General features: G+C 39.5%; 1 protein-coding gene across 1 annotated transcript in view; it reads left to right on the top strand.

Annotated features, from left to right (window-relative positions):
- The window catches only part of HECTD4 (HECT domain E3 ubiquitin protein ligase 4), a 232540-nt gene that overhangs the window by 120696 nt on the left and 86036 nt on the right, over positions 1-25808 (top strand). Inside the window, exons 14-32 of the mRNA XM_017540172.1 lie at positions 1052-1122; positions 2051-2156; positions 2729-2849; positions 3811-3939; positions 6483-6607; positions 8387-8540; positions 9039-9139; positions 11093-11291; positions 13459-13578; positions 15080-15184; positions 16439-16602; positions 17192-17425; positions 19063-19255; positions 19417-19521; positions 20555-20643; positions 21026-21201; positions 24700-24835; positions 24948-25089; positions 25193-25359. Of these exons, the coding sequence (XP_017395661.1) occupies positions 1052-1122; positions 2051-2156; positions 2729-2849; positions 3811-3939; positions 6483-6607; positions 8387-8540; positions 9039-9139; positions 11093-11291; positions 13459-13578; positions 15080-15184; positions 16439-16602; positions 17192-17425; positions 19063-19255; positions 19417-19521; positions 20555-20643; positions 21026-21201; positions 24700-24835; positions 24948-25089; positions 25193-25359 (2637 nt within the window). The remainder of the gene's footprint in view (positions 1-1051; positions 1123-2050; positions 2157-2728; positions 2850-3810; positions 3940-6482; positions 6608-8386; positions 8541-9038; positions 9140-11092; positions 11292-13458; positions 13579-15079; positions 15185-16438; positions 16603-17191; positions 17426-19062; positions 19256-19416; positions 19522-20554; positions 20644-21025; positions 21202-24699; positions 24836-24947; positions 25090-25192; positions 25360-25808) is intronic.

Below are 25808 nucleotides of genomic sequence, written 5' to 3'. Positions count from 1 at the left end.
AGGAAACTTTTGGAGGAGATAGGTATATTCACTGTCTTGATTGTGGTGATGGTTTTATTGGTGTATACATACGTCAGACTTACCAGATTGTATATTTTAGAATTGACTGAATGTTAAAACTCAGTTGAAAAAGAAAACAGTCTAAGTGTGGTAACTCACACCTATAATCCCAGCACTTTGAGAGGCCACGGCAGGATGATTGCTGAGGTCAAGTTTGAGACCAGTCTGGGCAACATAGTAAGACCTCATCTCTACAAAAATATTTAAATTAACCAGGTGTCCTGGCGTGCACCTGTAGTCCCAGCTATTCAGGAGGCTGAGATGAGAGGATCACTTGAGCCCAGGAGGTCAAGGCTGCAGTGAGCCAACGTCGCACCACTATACTCCATGCACTCCAGCCTGGGCGACAGAGTGCAATTCTGTCTAAAACACACACACACACACACACACACACACACACACACACACACACACACACACAAAGAAGTGAAAAGAAAAAAGAGTCTGATGCTATTTGCAATACTGTTCTTCCCTGCTTTTTGGAAAAACTGAGAATTAGAAATTCACTTTCTTAAGTGATCTTTTGGGAAAGCACAATTAGTATATGTAGGCTTGACTACATTGACTTTTCATAGCTTACCAATTCCCTTTAACCAGTTCTGCATCTGGCCCCAAGTAACTTATCATTTTGGTAATTCAGAGGAGCAGGAGGAGGAGGAGGAGGAGAGGAATGCCATTTATCAGGGAAGTGATTGGACTGGATCGTGACAGTGAATTTAGATTCAAATACCTTTTTGGGCCAGGTACAGTGGCTCACACCTGTAATCCCAGCACTTTGGGAGGCCAAGGCAGGTAGATTGCTTGAGCTCAGGAGTTTAAGACTAACCTGGGCAACATATTGAGACCCTGTCTCAATTTTTTTAAAATAAAAGTTATTTCACAGTTTTATGTAATCCAATTGGCATCTTTAATAAAAATAAGAATTTAAATATTTAGAGTTTTGATTTTTAGAACATTTGATTAAATATTTTTGACTTTTTTGTCATTTCAGCTCTGGTTTAAATATCTTGTACCCAGGTGAAACTGAAATCAATAACTTACTTAAGCTGGTCTTAACAGAAGGTAAGAAGTAATCCTTTAAATTATCTTTGAACAGCTGTCCTTTTTTTTGTCCTCAAGAAAACAACTCCATATTAAGATAAATGAGACTTCTTTATATATGTTAGTCAGCATATTTAAAAAATGTATCTGCAGGCCAGGCATGGTGGCTCACACCTGTAATCCCAGCACTTTGGTAGGCCAAGTCAGAAGGATCGCTTGACCCAGGAGCTCAAGACCAGCCTGGGCAATATAGCAAGACCCTGACTCTACAAAAAATAAAAAAAATTAGCCGGGTATGGTGGCCCATACCTTGTTGTCCCAGCTCTCAGAAGTATGAGGCAGGAGGATTGCTTTAGCCCGGGAGGTTGAGACTGCAGTGAGCTCTGATTACGTGACTACACTTAGCTTGGGCAACAGAGCGAGAAGACATCTCAAAAAAAAAGAAAGAATGTATCTGCCTATCTACATATATGCTTATACTTCAGCCAGACTGACAGCAAAAACTGTGTTTTATATATCTGTAAGCTTTATAAACTTTCTGACTCCACTGCTTAGCATAATGTATGTGACTTTAGATGTTTAACGAATAAAATAATGACACTGGTGATTTCTAAGCCAGTTGTCTTCACACATTGGAGCCTAACTTTTTCTTAGACTAAACAACAGCAAAAGTTACTTTGTTAAAGACAGTTGGCATTAAAAAGCAACATTAAGGAACTGAAAATCACACTTAATGATATATCAAGAGGGTAATTACACTTTGATCAGGATGCTAGTTAAAAAGTCAGATTTGTTGTGATGTCATTTTTGCTGCTTTTATTTTTATATTTCTGTATGTCTAGTACCCCTAGCTTGCCAACAATCTATTTGTTTAAACACTTTTTAAAAATAGCATCAGTTTTCTGGTAGTCATTACCAAGGTAGTTTATGGAGCTTTGTTCCTTGTTAGGTGAGAGAAACAGTGGACTCTCCCAGCTACGGGATGTGATCCTAACCAATCTGGCTGAACAGCTCCAAAACAACCGATTTGGCAGCGATGAGGATGATCATTACAGGTGACACCAGTTATATTATTCATTCCTAGACTTTGTGTTCACAGTCATTAATTTACATTTAAATGTGTTTGATCGACTTCAGCCTCCTGTTAAAATGCATATGATCGTTAGCATGTTAAACCTGAAACATGGACCAGGTAATTCCACAGTTACCCTCAGCACTGATAATTGCACCTTTCAGTTTTATCAGTAAAGTAAGTTGGGCCTGGGGAAAGGGTCTGTAGCAGAAATAACAGATGGAACTTATTTAGGAGATCTTGGTTCAGAGTACTATCCAAATTGCTAGTCTACGAGAAAGGCTGAGTATGTGTGTTAGAGCTGGTGAAGGGGATGAAGGTGTTGTTTTTCTGTGTTATTTATAAAATTCATTGACTTGGTAGTTGGGTTTTGATTTCTATTAGTTTTGTTTAAATAATATAGCTAGTTGTTAGCATTATTACTAAGGTGATTTGCTTACAGAATCAATTAATTATGTATCTTCTATTTGTCATCTTACACCAATTATGTAAAACTTATTCTTTTATCAATATACCATCAATATTTTATTGTTACATTTTTCCTGCATTTTTAAGACTAAATGATGAACTTTTACACTACATTCTGAAGATTGTTGTACGAGAATCCTGTATCTTAATCACCAAGTGCCAAACTGTCTCTAAAGATGATTTTCAAAAGCTCCTTTCAACTGTGCCTGTAAGTAAAAATGTGCTTAATGAAAGAAAAATTATATCAAGCATCCCTGTTTTCATTTTATTGTATTGACAGGTGTGTGTATACATACAGACTTAATTTATGAAAGGCCAGGCACGGTGGCTCACGCCTGTAATCCCAGCACTTTGGGAGGCCAAGGCGGGTGATCACCTAAGGTCACGAGTTCAAGACCAGTCTGGCCAACATGGTGAAACTCCGTCTCTACTAAAAATACAAAAGTTAGCCAGATATGGTGGTGCACACCTGTAATCTCAGCTACTCAAGAGGCTAAGGCAGGATAATCATGTGAACCCGAGTGGCAGAGGTTGCAGTGAGCTGAGACCGTGCCACTACACTCCAGCCTGGATGATAGAGCAAGACTTTATCTCTAATAATAATAATAATAATAATAATAATTTATGAAAGTCAGATTACTACTTAACTTAGAAATGTAGAGCTAGACAAATCCACTTGAAAAACTTTTTCCAGAGACTGTTCCCCCTGCTTAAAATTACTTGATGCAATAAATTGATCAGAATTGGGTGTTTTTATCTAGTGAGAGTTTATTCCCTTATTAATTTTTAATTTTACATTGTTTTCTAAACCGTGAGTAAAGTTTTATAGAGACCAATAGGAATCAAAAGATTCTTTTAAGGGTTTGGGTATTCTTCTATAATGTAAATGTGTGTGAGAGGGAGGGGAAAGAATAATTATTGAGGCAAAAATTCAAGTAAGTATTCTGATTAGTGAGGATTGTGTAGCAAAAGGCAGAAAGTTATAGTAAATGTGTCAAAGTACGTATGGAAAGCCATATGGAAATAAGTCACCTGAAATACTAACTTGGTCTGTTTTCTGTACTTTCTCTTTTTGTTTTCTTTGTCAAAATCTTTTAAAAACATGAGGATTACATGATCGCTCTTTCAGTAGGGTTTAGATCATTTAAATGCCCTTATTTGTATTAAAGGCTGCATCCTCCTGCCTGCGCTATCTGATGGCAGTTCAGAATCATCTTCTCAGTAACACTATTTTGATTAAACCTGATGAGAATGATGACAGTGACAGCTCCTTGCAGGGAGAGACATTGAAGGTACAGGTAAACACCAAGCTTTATTTTAACGATGTGTTCTACCCAGTGTGTAAAGCAGTTGATTGGCTAAATTTCTGTGTATTATGATGTCAGAATTCACCTTGTGGCTTATATTCTTGTGAGAGATAACATTAGGCCACTCATTCCACAGATTTTTTATGTCATTGCACAGTGGTCACCATATTTGTGACACTCATAATGTGCCATCCATGTGCTCCTGTCAACCTTTTGTGCCTTTGTTTACTTCCATCTTCTTTTAAAAACTATATAATATGGCACTTACAAGTGATCTCATATGTACCTGAAATTTATATTTATATAGACATACATATATCTATAAATCTTGGAGCATTAAATAATTTAAAATTTTTGATGGTTTATTCTCTTGATTAAAATAACTTTTAAAAGATGATAGTTTTCTCTCAATCTTCATATGGAATAATCTCGTTTCTAAACCTATAAGTCAATTTCATTTTCTGTAATTATTTTTAAATTAGCTTCCATATAAACTCACTAACTTGTTCCCAAATGACAATTTATAGTAGTCCAAAGATTTTTTTATAGTTATGATTGTCATAATTTTGACAGATGCTCAAGGCTGTTGTTTGCATTGTTCTTCAGAATTTCAACTTTGTGGGAGAATCAGAGAAATCAACTAGAATTTTATTCTTTCTTAAAATGTTAACCACACTGAAAAATCAACCAAGGAAGCCATAGTTAAAGATAAAAGCCATTACAGATTGCCCTTTTCTCACTCCTTTATGTGTATATATTATTTAAATCATATATCTGATAGTTTGTATTTATGAGTTTATCTCATCGTATAATCCAAAATTTTTAAATAGGCAGACATACATGCAAGTTGTTGATAATATTTAACTTCTCTTGCCTTAGTTTCCTCATCAGTAAAAAAGGACAATAATATATTCTTTGTAAAGTTGCTGTATTAGCAACAAGCCCTGTAAATACCTGGCACTTTGCTGCTATGTGATATGGAGTCAGTAGATGATCGTGCATGTCATTAGTGTGACTTAAAGCATGATTTGGCTCATCATTAGTTCAGAGTTCCTACTCTGTTAATGATTAAAAAAAAAAAAATCTCAATAATACTAAAAATGGCTGAGTGTGGTGGCTCACACCTGTAATCCTAGCCCTTTGGGAGGCTGAAGCAGGCAGATCACTTGAGGCCAAGAGTTCGAGACCAACCTGGCCTACGTGGTGAAACCCTGTCTCTACTGAAAAATATAAGAATTAGCTGGGCCTAGTGGCGCCTGCCTGTAATTCCAGCTACTGGGGAGGCTGAGGCAGGAGAATCGCTTGAACCGAGGAGGCGGAGGCTGCAGGGAGCCCTGATTGCACTCCAGCCTGGGCAACAGAGTGAGACTCTGTCTCAATCAATCAATCAATCAATCAAAATAGTAAAAAAGACCTCAGAAAATTCTAGCAAGGAGAAAGTTTTGTCTATTTGAAGGCTCAATTATAATCTTAGTAAATTTTTTTTTTTCTTTTGGGATGGAGCCTCACTCTGTTACCTAGCTGGAGTGCAGTGGCTCAGTCTCAGCTCACTGCAACCTCTACCTCCCAGGTTCAAGCAATTCTCCTGCCTCAGCCACCTGAGTAGCTTGAATTACATACGTGAGCTATGATGCCTAGCTAATTTTTGTATTTTTAGTAGAGATGGGGTTTGTACCATGTTGGCCAGGCTGGTCTAGAACTCCTGATCTCAAGCAATCCATCCGCCTCGGCCTCCCAAAGTGCTGGAATTATAGGCATGAGCCACTACGCCTGGCCTAGCCTTAGCATATTCTTAATTAAACCATAGAGAGAAATATAAAGACTCTTAAGAAAGGCTGAATAGGCTTAGTTGTCTAGGTTTCTTGGGAAAAGTTAAAAAACACATACATGTCCCCTAAAGAGTTTGTATTTTTTTTAATTGAAAATAACTGTAAACTAAACATTTCTATGATGTTAGCTAGTCTTTCTTAATGCATTATTTAGTATTTGTACTCCCATGAACTCTTTGTTATTTTAATGTTTAATTGCCTGTAACTGCCTGCTACTTTAATTGAATTTTTTTAACTGCCTGTTTTCAAGTGTGATGGGTTTAAGACATTAAGTAAAAGGTCACTTGTACTGTTTCAGAATGTTGTGTTTTTGTCTCATTTTATTCACCGCCTCTACATGCACCTTTTACTGTTCTGTTTTTCTCTTTAGCTATCCTCATACCACCCAAGGCAGTCTTCCACCTGGACAGTTTCTGGGCTGGCCACCAGGAGCTCTCTTGTGCTGGATGGGATGGGAGATAGGCCTTTTCTCCTAGGGACTCAGTGTGATCCCTCTGAAATACTGCGTATTTCTGTCAGCTCTCCAGACCCTGGTCTCCCAAATTGCTACTTGCCATCCTGGCAGAATTTACTGCTTTGGGCTTATTCTGGCCACCTCATTATTTCATTTGGAAATGCATCATTAAATACATCATTTCATGTTGTCATTGTGAACGTACGTTCATCACAAAGCTTAAAAATAATACGATGATATTTTCTGCCTAGGAGCTAAAAGTCAGTATTTTGGCTCTTGCCACCCAAATCCTGACTGGATGTGATGAAGTGTTGGAAATGCTACAGCAGGTCACAACTGCCCTCATAAATAGTGACATAGCAGACCGTGAGCAGAGGTGAGGAATGGATTTGTGGGCTGTGACCAGCTGCCCTTCGGAAAGAAAAATTTGTTTATTAAAACTAAATATTTTTAGAACAGAATATAGAAGGATTAGTTTTATATAGATAGATTTTTGTGAGAATAGGCTGAAAGGGCAAGTGTTTGAAAGCCAAGTGCAGTCACACTCTTTCATGTGCTTTCAGGTGAGACTGGACCAACAGCCATGATCTAAGGGTAGCAAGGTTATGGAGGGCATAGCCTGATCTCTGCCACTTGGGACTTCTAGTGTCATCACTCCCAAACTGGCCTTTCCTTTAATTATTGAGGTCAGCACCATGCATACTTAGTTTCCTCATGATAAAGACTTCTGGAAGGAAGAAGTGACTTATCAACTGCTACTCAAAAGATGACACTGATGTGATATCTCAAGATTTTACTGTAATTTTACTTCTCTAAATACATGACTGACCTATATAGAGGGCAAACTTCTTTTTCACAGGAATAAAGCCCTTTCTCAGCCCTTCACATGAAAACTTCTGCTGTGGTTTGCTTTTAGAGATGCATTGCCCACTATGTTTTTTGACGATTTGAATGTTAGATCTAAAAGAATCCTACAGTGTAATTTTTGCTTTTGTAACCCTGTCTGTTACTCTGGCCTTGGTTCTTGCCCACTCCTAGGGAGTAGATAGGAGGTTGGGATTGAGAACAGTATAACCAGATAAGCATTGCATTGAGGCTTAGTAATACGTAATTCAATCTAATGGGAGAGCCTGAGTTTCTGGTTCCAATACCAATATCCCAAATAGCCTTAGGGAATTTACATAATCCATTTCTTTTTGCATTCCTTAATTTACTAGCAGGGGACAGGGATATTAAGAATGTGATTTTAAAGATAAATTTAAAATTTGCCTACTTAGATTAGTCCAAGTCATATAGACTGAAAGTAGAATGATGGTTGCCAGGGGCTGGGGGAAAGGGGAAAATGAGGAGTTACTATTTAAAGGGTATAGAGTTTTGGTTTTATAACACAAAAAAGAGTTGTGGAGATGGATGGTGATGATAGTTGCACATTATTTAATAACGTTGAAATGTACACTTAAAATGGTTAAGACGGTAAATGTTATGCTATATTTATTTTACTATAATAAAAGAAAATTGAGAGGAAAAAGATCTGCCTGCTTCTGCACGTCCCAGACAAGCCTCACTTTCTCTAGACCAGTAATGGATGTCATAGCTATGGGCAGGCGAATCAATGTTGTAGCCATTCACTTCCTCCTTTTTAGAGTGCCCAGTGTAGCATAGTGACCAGCAGAGAACCTTACAGGTAGTAGCTATTGGCATTTTAGAACCCATTTGTAAAGTGCTTCAAAGGTGCCATGTAGGTTGGCTCCATAGTTCACGCCTGCAATTGCAGCAGTTTGGGAGGCCGAGATGGGAGGATCACTTCTGCCCAGGAGATCAAGGCTGCAGTGAGCTCTGATGGTACCACTGCACTCCAGCCTGGGTGACAGAGTGAGACCCTGTCTCCCAAAAAAAAAAAAAAAAAAAAAAAAAAAGCATTTTATAAACTTTTGGGCAAAAACACAGATTGAAGGTGAAACCCATTAATAACTTTCTGTTCTTCCCCTCTCCTTCAGTGTGGAAAAGTTGTGGACTGAGTTGCTATCACTGAAAGTGCTTAACTAGTTTAAGGAGATGCAGTGTAAGAGAATTTGTCAGATAAAGATGACATTAGTTGCTTCTTCACGTGTTTGGGCGTTGCTTAGGCTGTGTGTTTTTCTTGAACTTTTTGTAGGTTAAAAGGCTTGGAACAAGTTACTAAGGCTACTATGCTTGGTCACCTTCTTCCAGTGTTACTGACCTCCCTGATGCATCCAAATTTACAGACTCTGATCATGGCCGATGCCCTGATGCCTCAGCTAGTGCAGCTGGTACTCTATACCAGCCAGGTATGATCCTTGATGTGCCAAATGAACTGCTTTTTGGCCAAGCTGCTTCACAGGGTGGCTGTTTGCTTTCACTGAAGACAGAATAAACATAATCCTGTCTTTCAGAAACTAAGGGTAATAATGATGGAATGAAGAAAAATAACATGTCATAAAAATAAATATTAAGGGAAAATATTTTGTTTGGCTAAATTACTAAGTGCAATCTTTTAGTGAGTGTTCATAGCCAATCAGCTGTAAAAATACTAATATACAATGCTACTAAAACCCTACCATTATAGTTTGTCTCCTGAGTCCCTTGCCAGCTAATAGTAGCTAATATAAATGATGTGTTCCATTCCAGCATTAAGTAAAATAATGTCAAGTGGTCTAAGTAGCACAGCATTTCTTGCTGAAGGATTGTAAAAAGGTAATTTAAGAGAGACTGCTAAGTTTGGCTCTTATACCATTCAGATAACTGACAGTGGCACTCAAAGACATAATGATGGTTTTGTGTTTCAGACGGCTTTGCTGCTTAAAACGCAGTGTCCAGTTTTTGCTGAGGTGGGCTGTTCCCCATGTGGTGCACCAGACCAGAAGTGTAGGCTGTTCCCTGATGAGAGGTAATGGATGCTGCTTCCTTGCAGGAACTCTTTTCTTGTTTTCTTCTGGTGAAAGCCTAGTACTCTTTTTTATGACAATGATTTTTAGCAAGGACTATCTAACTGTGAAAAGAGACTTTGGAATGAAAATTTTAGGTAACTGTAGATTTATAGCAACTGGTTAGAATAAATTTCCCCGTGGATCAGAGATTAGTTCAAAATTGATGTGAAATTCTCATATGCTAATAGTGAGGATATAAAATATTATGACTTTGGCAGGCAGTTTGGCTTTCTTTTCTTTTTTTTTTTTTTTTCTGATATGGAGTCTTGCTCTGTCACCCAGGCTGGGGTACAGTGGCATGATCTCAGCTCACTGCAACCTCAGCCTCCCAGGTTCAAGCAATTCTCCTCCCTCAGCCTCCTGAGTAGCTGGAATTACAGGCGTGGGTTACCATGCCCAGCTAATTTTTGTGTTTTTAGTAAAGACAGAGTTTCACCACGTTGGCCAGGTTGGTTTCAAACTCCTGACCTTGTGATTCGCCCACCTCGGCCTCCCAAAGTGCTGGGATTACAGGCATGAACCACCATGCCCAGCTGGCTGTTTCTTAAAAAGTTAAACTTATATCTACTGTATGACTCAACTACTTCACTTTTACATATTAACACGAGAGAAAAGAAAGCAAGGTTCTTACAAAGGCTTTTACATTAAGGTTCACAACAGTTTTGGTTAGAAGAGCCCAAAACTGGAAACAACGTAAATGTCCATCAGTAAGTGAATGGACAAATAAATTGTGATATAGTCATACAACAGACTCTAATCAGCAATAAAAAGGAATGAACTATTGTTATATATAACAGCATGTATATAATCTCAAAATACTAAACCCTGAGGGAAAGAAGCTGCATCCCCTTAGGTCATGTACTATATGATTTCATATATAAAAAACTCTAGAAATGCAAACTAATCTCTAGTGACAGACAGCAAGTAAGTGTTCACCTAGGGGAGAAATGGAGTGGTTACAAAAAGGAAGAAGGAAACGTAATAGATATAACAAATGTCCAAACTTATCAAGTTGTATGCTTTAAATATGTGCAATTTATTATGTCAATTAGGTTGCATTAAAGCTGTACTTAAAAAAAAATGTTCAGAAAGGAAAGATTTCCTGAGTTTCTCTAGAGCACAAAGATATGGAATTGAGCTTTTTGCAGTGATAAAAACTTCTCTCTGTGCTGTCTAGTGCCATAGCGACAGGTTGTTATTGAGCACCTGCAAGATAGCTAATGTGACTGAGGAACTGAATTTTAAATTTTATTTCATTTAAATTCAATTTAATTGAAATAGCCACATGTGACTAGTAGCTACCATATTGGACAGTAAGGCTTTGCAGCTCAAGCTTCAGAGTTGAAAGAATAAGAGAATTTCATGGCAGCTAAGTTTAAGTCTTAGGAGTTTGTATTCCACAACCTCAGGCTCCATGAAGTCCTTGAGAGTTCAATTATAGTAGGTAAGAGAACCTTTGAAGGCACCTTTCTTTAGTAAAAATTATAGTAAAAAGTAGTTATGTAGACTTTTGGAGTTTTCAACAATTGGCATGTAGATATCAACAAAAGGAAATTTTTATAGGATGCCAACCCCGTGGGATTTGGAAAGGGGCCAATCTTAAGGATCCTTTACAGTATCCATTTTTTTTTTCTGAGTACCTTTAAATGAGAGTTGATCAGGTCTTCTCCTGGATATCAACTGGGCTTCTCCCTTGAAAAAAGAGGGAAAAATGAAAACATGTTTCTGTTTTTTGTCCTGGAAAAAGGCAAAAAAGAAAAAAAAAAGCAAATATATAACAACAAAGAAAAAAACCCTTAAATGGAGAAATTTTTAAATGTTTCTGATTGGAAAATTAAAGAGCAATTTAATGTTTACATTATTTTTCCTTAACTTGCCTGCTAAGCTGAATCATTTTCTCTTTTTCTGTTTAGAATGTTAGAAGAGAAGGAGGAGCCAGGATTTCTCACTGGTTTAAAGATTCCTGCCCCATGGGCTGCTGGGAAGACTGTGGAAACAGTCCACCCTGTCAGAGACAACTATAAATTTAAAGAAACGGTCCATATCCCAGGAGCTCGCTGCCTGTACCTTAGATTTGATAGCAGATGCTCTTCACAATATGACTATGACAAAGTAAGTAAGAATTGGGTTGCTATTGGTTCCACCTTGAGTAAGCTGATTCTTAGATGCTTCTTATTTTTCTTTGCTGCTGGTCACCATTCTTGACTGATTTCTGTCTGCAGATATCTCTAAGGAGAACTTTTTTAAGATAAAGTTCTTTATCTTTGAAGGGTAGTAATTGAGGGAGTTAAAGAAACACCACCTCTGAGGTCTAAGAACAATATTTTAATGATATGTTGAAAGTGTACTTCGTAAGCTTTCAGATGCATAGATCTGAGTGGAATGAAATGTCCCTTTTCGTTTTGCTTACCCCCTGCCCTCCCTGTGTGCTTGAAGTTCCTCCAGATGTGTGATGTCTATTCATCTAGAAAGGTCTCACTGCCCAATTCTTGGGGCTTCTCATGTATCTTTTGGGAAAAGGTGGCTTTTTAGAAGAGTTTCAGAGGTGCTAGGATCTGGTTTATATTTATTTAAACATTTGTTCTTTTTTTGAGGAAGAGTAGTTTCCAACCTGGTGGCTTAACAGTTGAACGAAAGGAAGCATCTTAGGGATTGAAGCATTTTCTTCTACTTAGAATTATTGAATTGTAACCCGTCATGTTAGTCTTGGGAGGAAAGGCTAACCAAATATGTAACATATGAAAGAACAGCTAGAGGATTATCTAATAGCTTCGTGAATACTCTCTTTATGTAGCTATAAATGTTTCTTGTTAGTGATCTGTGGTCTCTCTTTCCTGTGAACTATGTGAGGGCAAATGGGCTTAAATCCTAGTAGGGGATTCTGACTTCTGAGGCTGGCTTTAAAAAAAATTCTATCTGGGGAGGTTTTTAGGTTAAAAATAAAGGACATCTTAACTCTATATACTATGAGATGGTGAAACACATTTCTGGGCAAGTTATAGAATCCTCTTCCCCGTTATCTTTTAGGATAGTGAAAATTCCCAGGTGCCCCCAAAGATTTGTCCTCAAAACTCACCTTAGCTGGAAGCAAGAAAATGTATGAGTTGATCTTTAGTAGGCCTTTCAGAAATGTGTCTCCTAGCATCAGTCTACCCTACTTCATAGCTCCTGGCATTGACTACCCCCATTTCCTAGGTCCAGGTGAAGTGACTTTTAATATAGAAATGGGAGAGGCTGCCATTTTAGTTGGTGTCTTTTTGTTTCTCTTTTTAAAAACGTAATTTGCATTTCTGATATGAGCTAACCTATGCCTGCAGTAGATATTAGTGTAAAATGATGAAGCACAAACAGGCTTATTACATGGATGAAAGTACATTTACTTTTCCAGTGGTCCCTGGCTGGTGTCAGCAAAAGGCCCCAAAGGGTAAGAAATCACAAAATAATAAGCATTCAGGGCTGAAGATGGAGCTTCTAAATCTGAACTTAGACACAGTAAGAAGCAGTCAAAGTGTACATTAGAAGACAGGGTTTGGTATTTACAGAAGCCAGAGCTTTATTTTTCCTATGGAAGTCTTTGAATGCCAAATGAGCTATAAATGTTTCTTCTGCCTATTAGAAAGTCAGCCAGCTGGTTATAAATGAATTAGAGACATACTGATACATGAAAACTGACCCAAGAAGCAGCAGCCCCCTTTCTGACCCAAATTTGTATCATTTTCTTTTTCTACCATTAAGCAACATTCTAAGAATATATGGCTTATTTTCAATTTGTTGCATTTTAAAAAATTCTTATTTATTCATTGATTTTGCTTTTTGGTGCTTTTATTTTGTTGTTGTGCTAGATATAACCATATTTCCATCTGTATTTGCTCACTTTATTAATTTTGGGGAGGACTTAAGGGGCCAAACTGTTATTAATGAGTTATATGTTATTAATTAGTATTAAAGCAACTATTTCAAAAATATTGATGTACAATAGCTGAGTGTAACTATTTAATGGGAGATCCCCAAGCCAATTAAAGCAGGGTAATATAAAAAGTATACTTCTTGTTATTAATAATTGTTATTATTCTGTGGCTTCCCTGTAAATACCAATGACTGATTGCATCCAAACTAGTATCAGTTATACCTAAAAAATTAGGAAATATTAGTTATACCATAATGACACCAATGCCTGGTTATAATTGTATTTTAAACACAATTTTTTGCAGCCTTTTTATTTGTAGATGTTGTTTTTGTTTTTCTTTTACAGTCTAACAGTATATTTTCTGTTTTGAAGTTGGTGATATATGCGGGGCCTAACACAAACAGTAGGAAGGTTGCTGAATATGGAGGCAACACACTGGGATATGGCAGCCGTAGTGTCTTAGGAACTGGCTGGCCGAAAGACTTGGTGAAGGTATGGTATCCAGTCATAATTGCTTCCTAGAAAAGAAAATGAGCTTGCAGTCCTCACAGGTCCAAGTACTAACTGTAATCCCAGAAAAACATTTGCCATGGGGCCTTTTGTTGAGGTGGGGCCACCTTTCCAGGCCCATCAACTCACTGCTTCTATTCAGAATGACCCTCCTTTCACTCGTAGGACATGAGACCCCTGTTCACTCCCTTTCACAAGTTATTCCATGGATAGAAGTTGTCACAGCATTTTCTTCCTTGTTGATTAAAAGGGTTGCTAGTTCTTCCCGCTTAGTTCTCCGCCACACTTCCTGTTGACAAGTACCCTAGAACCACAAGGCCATTGCAGTGTAAAAGTGTTGAATTAATGTGTTCAGATGAATTTAGGCCTTTGGAGCAAAAACAATTATCCATTCTCAAACTGATGAAATTAGGGCCATGCTTTGTAATCTGGGTCTTAAACTACTTACTATGTATCTGTCTGGAATATGAATATAAACTGAAATGTCTGTTAAAACCCAAAAATGTCTCCAAAGTCTGTTCCTAGGGCCTTGACTTCATATACATTATGGACCCTCTTTAATTCAGCCATAGATGAGAAGCCATTTGTTAGAAATTATGACTGGGCACGGCTGCTCACACCTGTAATCCCAGCACTTTGGGAGGCCGAAGTGTGAGGATCACCTGAGGTCAGGAGTTCAAGACCAGCCTGACCAACCCCGTCTCTACTGAAAATACAAAAATTAGGTGGGCGTGGTGGTGTGTGCCTGTCATGCCAGCTACTCAGGAGGCTGAGGCAGGAGAATTGCTTGAATCTAGGAAGCGGAGATTTGCAGTGAGCTGAGATTGGGCCATTGCACTCTAGTCTAGGTGACAGAGCGAAACTCTATCTCAATAAAAGAGAAATTATGCTCAAGGCCGAGCACAGTGGCTCATACCTGTAATCTCAGCACTGTGGGAGGCTGAGGTGGGCAGACTGGTTGAGCCCAAGAATTTGAGACCAGCCTGGGCAACATAGTAAGACCTTGTCTCTACAAAAAAAAAAAAAAAAAAAAAAATAGGGGGGCATGGGGCTGCATACTTGTAGTTCCAGCCACTCAGGAGACTAAAGTGGGAGGATCTCTTGAGCCCAGGAGGTCAAGGCTTCAGTAAGCCATGATCATGCCACTGCACTCCAGCCTGGGTGACAGAGTAAGACCTTGTATCAAAAAAAAAAAAAAAAAGAAAGATTTGATTAACCTTTACCTTGATCTTGCTAATGGGCAACTGTGGCCCATTTCACAGTTGCCTCATCCCAAAGGCCACCTGGTGGTCAGGAGAGACACTTAAAGGACTGGGTGTCTAAATGAGAGGGAATGGAGTTTGAATCAAAAAGCAAGTGAGAAAAGGAGTGAAATATTGCTGTGGTCCTTTTTGAAAGTAAATCTCTGAAATTCATTGCTCTTTTGAAAATTGTGTATCTTGTTTTTAAAGTGCATTTCCCCCCCCCTTCCTTAAATTTTAAGGTGGAAGGAGATACAGTCACCTTCTCCTTTGAAATGAGAAGTGGCCGTGAACACAACACTCCTGATAAAGCCATGTGGGGCTTTGCTTGCACAGTTCGCGCTCAGGTACTTGAATCTAACCACTGCCATGGACAAAATATACTATCTCCTATGTGCCTTGATTACATACATCATATTTGCCTTGGAAACAGGGCAGAATATGAGTCACCGTTTCATCTGTCTCTTCTATTTGGCACTAGTCAACTACTAGGAGTTAGTAGTACTTTTACAGAATTAAACCTACCATGACCTAAAATCAGCTCAGCAGCACAGAAATAAATCTATTGATTGGGGCTCCCTCTTCAAAGGTTGGGGAGGTGACCTTACCCCAGCATCTTTCCATAGGACTCAATAGAACTTAGTAGAAATAAGCACTTGGATCCTGGGTTTTAAGGGTAGTTAAGCATCCGGCTGGGCATGGTGGCTCACGCCTGTATTCCCAGCACTTTGGGAGACTGAGGTGGCCGGATCAACTGAGGTCAGGAGTTGTAGACCAGTCTGGACAACTTGGTGAAACCCGATCTCTACTAAAAATACAAAAATTATCTGGGTATGGTGGTGCATGCCTGTAGTCCTACCTACTCTGGAGGCTGAGGCAGGAGAATTGCTTGAACCCAGGAGGCAGAGATTGCAATGAGCTGAGATTGTGCCACTGTACTTCAGCCTGGGCGACAGAGTGAGACTCTGTCTCAAAGAAAAAAAAAAAAGAGGACTTAAGCATACTACTGACCCCTCCAGTTGCCTGATTCTAAAAACATATTTTAGACTTTGAGGTTTCTTAAGCTTAACCAAGCTAAGACTCTCCAGAGTGGCATTAACTGCTAGAATGTAAACTCCATGAGAGCAGAGATCTTCGTTTCATTCTCTGATGTATCTCAGGCACCAAGAACAGTGGCTGGCATACAGTTGGTACTCAGTAAATATTTCTTGAATGAATTCAGTGCAGTCATTGACAACATCATTGTTTGAGCACAGGATGGAAGTGACAAAACAAAATAGTGGTTTATACTTAGGCACAACAGAAAGGAAGCTATCAAAGAATCGGATTTCTTTATTTGATTTGTGCTATTTCTAATATGGGGTCTGGTCAGCTGTTTTCTCTGCAGAATTGTGTTGCAACTTCGTTCTGGTCATTCCAGTGCCACCATCTAGTCATGATTTAGGTGCTGTACCTGTGTCCCCTAGCAGTAATACTTGATGCTGCTCTGTAGAACCCTGTGCTTGGGGACAGTGCAGTGTGGGGCAGCACAAGTAGCCGCCTCTGCCAGTGTACAAGTAGCCGCCTCTGACCAGTGTGGTTTACCCCTGTCTGCATTGTAGGAGTCTTCGGAGGATGTCTCAGGAGGCTTGCCCTTTCTGGTAGACCTGGCTTTAGGTCTGTCTGTGTTAGCTTGTTCCATGTTAAGAATCCTGTACAATGGACCAGAAATTACCAAAGAAGAAGAAGCCTGTCAGGATCTATTGCGGTCCAAACTTTTACAAAGGTAACAAAAAGGTTGAAGTTTAGCTAGTGTTGCCTGCAAAGGAAAAAGGACTTTATATGGAAATCTCCTTTTGGTACATTTCCCAGGTGATTGTGCCCACTGCTTGGCAATCTCATGGGTGTTATTGTGTCTAAGAAAAAAGTTGAAAATTACACCATAGTGCTTTCTGGCCCTTACTTTACTAAATATAAAATTACATCTTTGAACTGCATAAGCTTTTCTCCAACACAATTATTGTCTAGTTAAATTGAATGATCCCCCAGGAGGATGGGTGATTGTGTGATAAGGCAAACACAGCAAATGTTTATTGTACAATCTATACAAGTGGGTCTGTCAACATTAACCATGTCATTCTTTCAGCTTTTCTGTACATTTCAAAGTTTTAATGATTAAATATTGGGGAGGAGCTAGATCTCCAAAGATGGGCTTTCATACAGTGCTCATTTTTCTTTAGCTTCTGGAGAAGTTTTGATGAGTAATTAACACAGAATGTGATCCTTCATATGTTTGATGTTTCTGCAAACATCCAATAGCTTTCCAGTAATCTTGATGAGAGAGGAAGTGAAGAGCCTCTTTTCTGTCTGCTCAGGTGCCAGTGGCAGGTGGAGGCCAATGGCGTGATCTCCCCTGCCCTTACTCCGAGCCCCTCTCCACTGCCTCTGACCATAGAGGAAGACAGAGAATTCACCTACCCCTCTGATGTCCTCGTGCCTCCTGTTGGAAACTACTTTGATCTGCCTCGGATCAGGCTGCCTCCAGGAATCATGATAAAGCTCAGGGAAATTTCTGGGCGTGCTAGACCTCAATTTAGACCAAGTATAAAGTATGTTGCTGTGTAGTGTTTTACTTTTCCCAGTGGAAAAAAGTTTCAACAATTGAAGTGGATGTATTTCTTCTGTGGTCTAGGAAATGAACCTTTAATTTTGTGTTTACTGCATGAATGTTAAAATTAACTGAGTCTGGAGGGCCCACCAGGTGGTATTCCAGATTAGGGGTTCTCAAAATTTGGCCCTCCAATCAGCAGCATTGGCATCACCTGGGAACTTGTTAGTTCTTGGACCCCATTTGATACCTGTTTAATCAGAAGCTCTGAGGATGGGGCCCAGTTTGACAAGTTTCCCATGTGACTGATGCATGCTAAAGTGTGACCAAGTGCTAGGTTTATGTCTAGTATGTTGACCTTCTGCTAGCAGTCAGCCTCTACTTTAGTTTCCAGAGTTTATTTAGAGACATGTGTTTATTTTTGATGCCTAGAGAAATGGTGAGGAGTTCTTTAATCTAGAATGTACAACTTACAGTTACAAATGTCTGTAGTATTCTTGCTTAAAGTCAAATCTGTTTTGCAGGCTTCTGCCCTGCCTCCTGAGGCAGGATTTCAGAGAGAAAACTTTAGAGAATGTATGAAGTTTAAAATGAAAAAAAAAAAAAAAAGAAAAAAAATAGAGAAAACACCATTGTTTTTAGCCCAACATCTATTTGGACTGAACACTGCAGGCTATATAATACTACATAAAATTAATTAGTCGATAGATGCTGCTGATCTTTTCTTAGCCTTAGCCCTCTTCCAGCTCTAATATGACTCTAACTCAAAATGTAGCAATCATAGAAAATGAAGTCTCTTTACTCTTGTTTGTTTGTTTTGAGAGGGAGTCTCGCTCTGTCACCCAGGCTGGAGTGCAGTGGCACAATCTCGGCTCACTACAACTTCTGCCTCCTGGGTTCAAGTGATTCTCCTGCCTCAGCCTCCCGAGTAACTGGGATTACAGGCGTAGACCACCACACCTGACTAATTTTTGTATTTTTAGTAGAGACAGGGTTTCTCCATGTTGGCCAGGCTGGTCTTGAACTCCTAACCTTAAGTGATTCACCCGCCTCAGTCTCCCAAAGTGCTGGGATTCCAGGCTGAAGTCCCTTTACTCTTGATTTTCAGCTTTACCAACCAAATTCACTAAATTATCTGCCAACGTAAGACTCCTACAATGCCATTATACTATTCATACCTCTTACTGTGTTGTAATAAAGGAGGTATGGTGAATATTTAATATCTTTAGATTAAAGCCTAAGTTCCCCAACCTATAAAATACAGTATTGGGCCTGGGACACGGTGGCTCATGCCTGTTATCCCAGTACTTTGGGAGGCCAAGTCAGGAGGATCACTTGAGCCCAGGAGTTCAAGGCCAGCCTGAGCAACATAGTGAGAAATTCCCCTAAAATTTTTTTTCTTAAATTAGCTAAGCATGGCAGCATGCATCTGTAGTCTCAGCTGCTCAGGAGGCTGAGGCAGGAGGATGCCTTGAGCCCAGGAGTTTGAGGCTGCATTGAGCCATGACTGCTTCACTGAATTGCAGCCTGGGTGAGAGGGAGACCCTGTCTCTTAAAAAATTAAAAATGAAAATAAAGTACAGTATTGAGAAGCTGAGAACATGGCATATACCTGACTGATTTCCATTGTGATCACAGAGAAGTGATTCAGCCAGACGTGATGGAGGAAATGGTGGTATCTTGTGTTATTAAGCACTTGAACTTAGTTGATGCACTGCAGTCTCTAATAAATTTCCAATATCAAGAAGAACATGCTGAAGAATATGATTTATTATGTAAAATTATGGGAGAGACCTTTAAGAAGCTCAATGCCATGGAGAGACAGCTGCAGGTAAATGTCTGATAACTGTTGGAAATAATTTCTTTCCTGGAAATTTAAAGAAATTTAGAATGTGATCCAAGTTTTAAAAATTACTATTGTGACTAAAATTTTGAATTTTCAAACAGATTATACTTGTTTTTATTTTGTATCTATTTTCATGTATCTATTAGAGTGTTGCAGAACTAGAACAAAAATGGCAAAGTGAAGTTGATGATGCCATACAGGGGAAACTGGAGAACAACATGCCTTTCTTTTATGATTACCATTTTAATGAGGTGAGCAAGGTGTATGATTTGTCACTGGGGCATAGTCATTTAGACAGCAAACATATATACTGTGTGTGTGTGTGTGCGTGTGTGTGTGTGTGTGTGTGTGTAGAGGTAAAATAATGTCATTTCCTAAAATGTTGCACACTCTAAAAACATACCTATTCTTTAAAAGAGGTTAAATGAAAATTGACTAGATCAACATGCAATATATAAATAATTACTCATTAAGTTTTTTTTTTTTTTTTTTTTTTTTGTGAGACGGAGTCTTGCTCTGTTACCCAAAGCAAGAGTGCAGTGGCATGATCTCCACCTCCTGGGTTCAAGCAATTCTGCCTCAGCCTCCTGAGTAGCTGGGATTACAGGCACGCACCACCACACCTGGCTAATTTTATTTTTTGTTTGTTTGTTTGTTTATTTATTTATTTATTTCTCGAGATGGAGTCTTGCTCTGTCACCCAGGCTGGAGTACAATGGTATGATCTTGGCTTACTTGTAACCTCTACCTCCTGGGTTCAAACGATTCTCCTGCCTCACCCTCCCGAGTAGCTGGGATTACAGGTGTGCACTACCACGCCCGGCTAATTTTTGTACTTTTAGTACAGATGGTGTTTCACCCTGTTGACCAGGTTGGTCTCAAACTCCCGATCTCAGGTGATCCACCCGCCTTGGCCTCCCAAAGTGCTGGGATTACAGGCATGAGCCACTGCACTCGGCCTTAAGTTGTTTTTTTTAACTGGTTAATAGTTTTATAAAGATATATTAAGAAGTTGTCATCATGGTCAAATTTTGCTTTCAAGCCTTAAAAAACAAAAAGTAGGTAAAATTATAAACCCTGAAAGAATCCCCAGAAAGTAGTCAGTGCCATTTTTAATTATTAAAATATCAAATAAGAACTTACAAATGGGTTTCAAACATAGAAATATGGACCAAAGGTGGTGGTTTTTCTCTGAAATTTTCTGTTCATTTTAATATATGTATAATACAACTTGGTTCTTACAGATCCTGCATACCAACTTTTCTTGATTTTTTTCTTCTTTAGAACAAAATGAAAGAACTAGAACTTTTGTGTTCAATGAAGGAAGTCTCCTTTGATGGAAATGATCTTGAAAACATGGTCCTATCACTCAGGTTAGTGGTATTAATGACAATTAAGGCTATTATCACCTTGATGCTCAAAACACATTCTAAAGGTCTAGTCTCTTAATAGATATATTTTTAAATATTGTGAATTTACTAAATATTTTAGAGTTGGAACTCATTTGGTAAATTGGAAGTTTGGGTTTTAGCCTTCAAAAGTTAGCACAGGCATTTGAAACAGAAAAAGGAACAAGAAGTGGCCAAAGTTTCTAACACTGTTCCCCTTGGACGAGGAAACAGGGAAGTAAGCAATGTTGATTAGGTTACTTTTGCTTAGTTTCCCCTGTGTCTTCCTTGACTCTTTGTAATTTTTTTTAATACTGTTTTTGGTAAGGTAGAGTACAACTCAATGCACATCAGTCTTTCTTTATAGGGAGAAGTTCCTACATGAAGTGAATTCTCTTATTCAGAAACCCTCACACCCACTGGCTAAAACAAAGACGTTAGTGAAGAGTTTAATGAACCGAGCTGAGCTGTTGCTACATGTCACCATCGCAGCCCAGTCAGGCCTCACGAGAAGCATCTCTGGGACTCCTGCTGAAACGCCAGGTACTGCTCAAAGATAGCCCCTAATCGACTTCTGGTCCTAGTCTGTTCATATAAGATACATTAGCTGTTTTTTGAAAAACTCACTCTTGGGTACACCTAGAAAGGAAAATAAAAGGAAATTTTAACATACTTAATTTTGCCTTGTACTTTCTGTACAAAGCAACTGAGTGACAAAAGAAAAACAAAGAAATACTTATATGTCATTAAATCCCTGTGGTCAACTTCTTGTTTTCTTTATTTTATTATTATTATTTTTTTAAAAACTGAGTCTTGCTCTGTGTCGCCCAGGCTGGAGTGCAGTAGCGCAGTCTTAGCTCACCAGAACCTCTGCCCCCCAGGTTCCAGCAATTCTCCTGCCTCAGGCTCTGTAGTAGCTGGGACTACAGGCGTGTGCCACCATTCCTGGCTAATTTTTATATTTTTAGTAGAGATGGGGTTTCACTATGTTGAACAGGTTGGTCTCAAACTCCTGACCTCTGGTGATCCACCCGCCTTGGCCCCCCAAAGTACTAGGATTACAGGTGTGAGCCATTGCACCCGGCCCTATTTTTGTTTTCATACTAATGTATATAATTAGATTTCATAGTAACATATACAATTAGTCAACACTGTGAATCTTGTAATATCATTTTTTCTTCTTTACTTGAAGCTGAGTTTGCATTTCATCTTTAGTAATTATGTGGTATGACTTGTCGTATGACTTCCTGGGAATTAACTTTTTCTAGGTCACATTTTATTTATTGTTGTGAGACGGAGTCTCGCTCTGTTGCCCAGGTTGTAGTGCAGTGGACGATCTCAGCTCACTGCAATCTCTGCCTCCTGGTTTCAAGCAATTCTCCTGCCTCAGCTTCCCAAGTAGGTGGGAATACAGGCACCCACCATCACGCCCAACTAATTTTTGTATTTTTAGTAGAGACAGGGTTTTGCCATGTTGGCCAGGCTGGTCTTGAATTCCTAACCTTAAGTGATCCACCCACCTCAGCCTCCCAAAGTGCTGGGATTACAGGCATGAGCCACCACACCTGGTCTAGGTCACATTTTAATTGTTAGCCTAAAAATGCATCTCTCAGGAAAATCATTGAGTCTTCTTACTTAAGACAGGATCTGTTGGCCGGGCGCGGTGGCTCAAGCCTGTAATCCCAGCACTTTGGGAGGCCAAGGCGGGTGGATGACGAGGTCAAGAGATCAAGACCATCCTGGTCAACATGGTGAAACCCCATCTCTACTAAAAATACAAAAAATTAGCTGGGCATGGTGGTGTGTGCCTGTAATCCCAGCTACTCAGGAGGCTGAGGCAGGAGAATTGCCTGAACCCAGGAGGCGGAGGTTGCGGTGAGCGGAGATCGCGCCATTGCACTCCAGCCTGGGTAACAAGAGCGAAACTCCGTCTCAAAAAAAAAAAAAGACAGGATCTGTTAACACGGCACAGCCCACAAGCATTCATTCTTAACTTGAGAGATAAAGTTAAATAAACATGTTCTTAATTGAAAGAGTCCATGTTACATAGCCCCATTGCCCAGTGGGTAGTAGGGAGCAGGCAAACTTGTTTTCATCCCAGCTGATCATTTAAGGCTCTTCTTACTTGGGATTTGAAGTCTAGGGGGACTCCCAGAATCTCACTGTCTAATACAGGTTCTCCCTGAGAACTTCAGGGGAAGACACAGGCTTGGGAGAGAGACATGTGCTGAGTGTGTGGTATAATCACATGCCAGGATGGTCTGCTATACACATAAGCCCTTGTTAAAGGTCGTATATATAGGCTTGACCACTCAGTAAGGCTGTCAATACTATCCCAGAGGCTCTTGACCTCAGAGATAACAGTATCCTCAAAAATTACACTTTTTTTATATTTAAGCTGTGTAACCACTCTTAAGACAGATAAAAAATGGTTTTCTCAACGGGGCACAGTGGCTCATGCCTGTAATCCCAGCACTTTGGAAGGCCAAGGCAGGAGGATCATTTAAACCAGAAGTTCAAGACGAGGCTTTGCCACATAGCAGGACCTGGTCTCATAGCAGGACCTGGTCTCCACAAAAAAAACACAAAAATCAGCCAGGCATGATGGCACGTGCCTGTAATCCCAGCTACTTGAGAGGCTGAGTTGGGAGGATTGCTTGAGTGTCGGAGTTCAAAGCTGCAGTGAGCCATGATTGTAGTACTTCACTTCAGCCTGGGCAACAGAGCAAGACCCTGTCCCTAAATAAATAAATAAATGAAAATTTTAGAATAATAAAATAAAATGGTTTTTTTTCTGTACTTTCTCAATATCTTTTTTTCTTGGTTAGTCTTGATGTATAGTTTTATCTTCTTCCATTTAATGATTGTTTTATAAAACAGCTATTTCTCTGGACAGGGTTAAGGAGTGTATCTTATAGAAAGACCATTCAGATTCCAACTCAAATGTGATATTTATTTCCACCAGCTATGATCAAAGCAGAGGTATCATCAAATGACAATAAGTCAGCTAAATAAATCTGGGGATAAAGCGGTGAAAAAGTCCATCTCTGAACAAAATGGATTTGGATTTATTTGAATTAAGAAATTTGGGCCAGGTGTGATGGCTCACGCCTGTAATTCCAGCACTTTGGGAGGCCAGGGTGGGCAGATTACTTGAAGTCAGGAGTTTGAGACCAGCCTGGCCAACATGGTAAAACCCTGTCTCTACTAAAAAAATGCAAAAATTAGCTGGGTGTGGTGGCTCACACCTGTAATTGCAGCTACTCAGGAGGCTGAAGCAAGAGAATCACTTGAACCTGGCAGACGAAGATTATAGTGAACTGAGATCACACCACTGCACTCCAGCCTGCGAGACAGAGTGAGACCCATCTTTAAAAAATAAGAAATTTAAAAATTAAGAAAAATTTGTGTTTTCTGGAGATTATTTTCTGTGTCCTCCCTTGCTTTTTAGAATGCTTACATTAAAGTGAACATTGATAGCTATGAAATTAAATGAATTTTTCAGCTTTTCTACAGAAAACCAATTTAATAAAAAATTTTAATTTTTTAAGTTAAAATAATTTTTAACCTAATATTTAGGTTTAAAAATTGACAGTATGCTACGCTAACTAGATTGGTGGCTGAACTCTGATAGAAAGTAAAGATGCCAGGCGCGGTGGCTCACGCTTGTAATCCCAGCACTTTGGGAGGCCGAGGCAGGTGGATCATGAGGTCAAGAGATCAAGACCATCCTGGTCAACATGGTGAAACCCCGTCTCTACTAAAAACACAAAAATTAGCCGGGCATGGTGGTGCACACCTGTAATCCCAGCTACTCAGGAGGCTGAGGCAGGAAATTGCTTGAACCCAGGAGCCAGAGGTTGCGGTGAGCAGAGATCGCACCACTGCACTCCAGCCTGGGTAGCAAGAGCGAAACTCTGTCTCCAAAAAAAAAAAAGGAAAGCAAAGATACACTTAGATGGTTTGGTAGTTCTGTGTTGCATTTGGCTGTTGTTGTACAGATACCAGAAATGTCAGCCTTTTTATTCCTTTTTTTTTCAGCTTGTAAATCAGCTTCTGAAACAAAAGTGATATCTCACGCTGTCAGGCAGCCTGTTTTTCTTCGCAGCATGTCAGCTCCTTCTGACCTGGAAATGATTGGTAATGAAGATTTGGAATTTACTAGAGCAAATCAGAGGTAAATGGCTAATGGCCAGGGTTGGGTTCCCACATGTAGCTGAATGCATTCATCAAAACAAGCTCTGTAAGTGTGTTTCTTGTCTTGCCAGTCTGTTCTATGTTCCCTGTAGGCGTCGCCACGTGACTAGCCACCGCAGCAGCTCCTTTACACTCCTGCAGTCACTAGCCATCGAGGACAGCAGGGACAAGCCCACCTACAGCGTCCTTCTAGGGCAGCTATTTGCCTTCATCGGCACCAACCCTGACCAAGCTGTACGTCACGTTTTGTGTGCTCTAGATGAATAGCACCTAACAGTATGTGGGGGCTTGCAGCAGTTAGCAGGAGTCAGGTGTCCCTCCTTCTTGTGCATTTCAGGTGTCCAGCAGCAGTTTTCTTTTGGCTGCACAGACAAGGTGGCGCCGGGGAAACACTCGCAAGCAGGCACTGGTGCACATGCGGGAATTGCTGACGGCTGCCGTGAGAGTCGGGGGAGTGACGCATCTTGTGGGTCCGGTGACGATGGTCCTTCAGGGAGGACCCAGGTTAGTTGTTTCTCTTAGTTTATACTGTCCTGTCTAGAATGGTCAGAGCCATTCCAAAGATTATTCCTGGGGTCCAATCATAGGTGGTAGTATTTGCTAATGTTTTCTTCTAAAATATTTATATAAAATTGGCATACAATCTTGCAAAAAAACTCAACATATTAATAGAATGTAAAACTCTCGGTATTCACCTTCTCCTCCTAAATCCCTCTCTGTTCATTAAGAGCTCGTTATAGCAACCATACAGGCATAAGCAGCTGTATAATTCTCTTTGTACACATAAATGTGTATGTGTGTAAATTTTTTCAACTCAATTCAGATTATATTATACATGCCTTTCTACGACAATGACTGTTTTGCTGAGTATGTCTTAGATATCTTAGATATCTGTGTTTTTATGTCAATACATATAGATGTGGTCTGCTTTATCTTTTTTTTTTTTTTTTTTT

This window comes from Cebus imitator, unplaced genomic scaffold, assembly GCF_001604975.1.
Source record: "Cebus imitator isolate Cc_AM_T3 unplaced genomic scaffold, Cebus_imitator-1.0 Scaffold8, whole genome shotgun sequence".
NCBI lineage: Eukaryota > Metazoa > Chordata > Mammalia > Primates > Cebidae > Cebus > Cebus imitator.
Note: the sequence above shows the minus strand (reverse complement) of the source record. Positions and strands in the feature narration are given on the sequence as shown.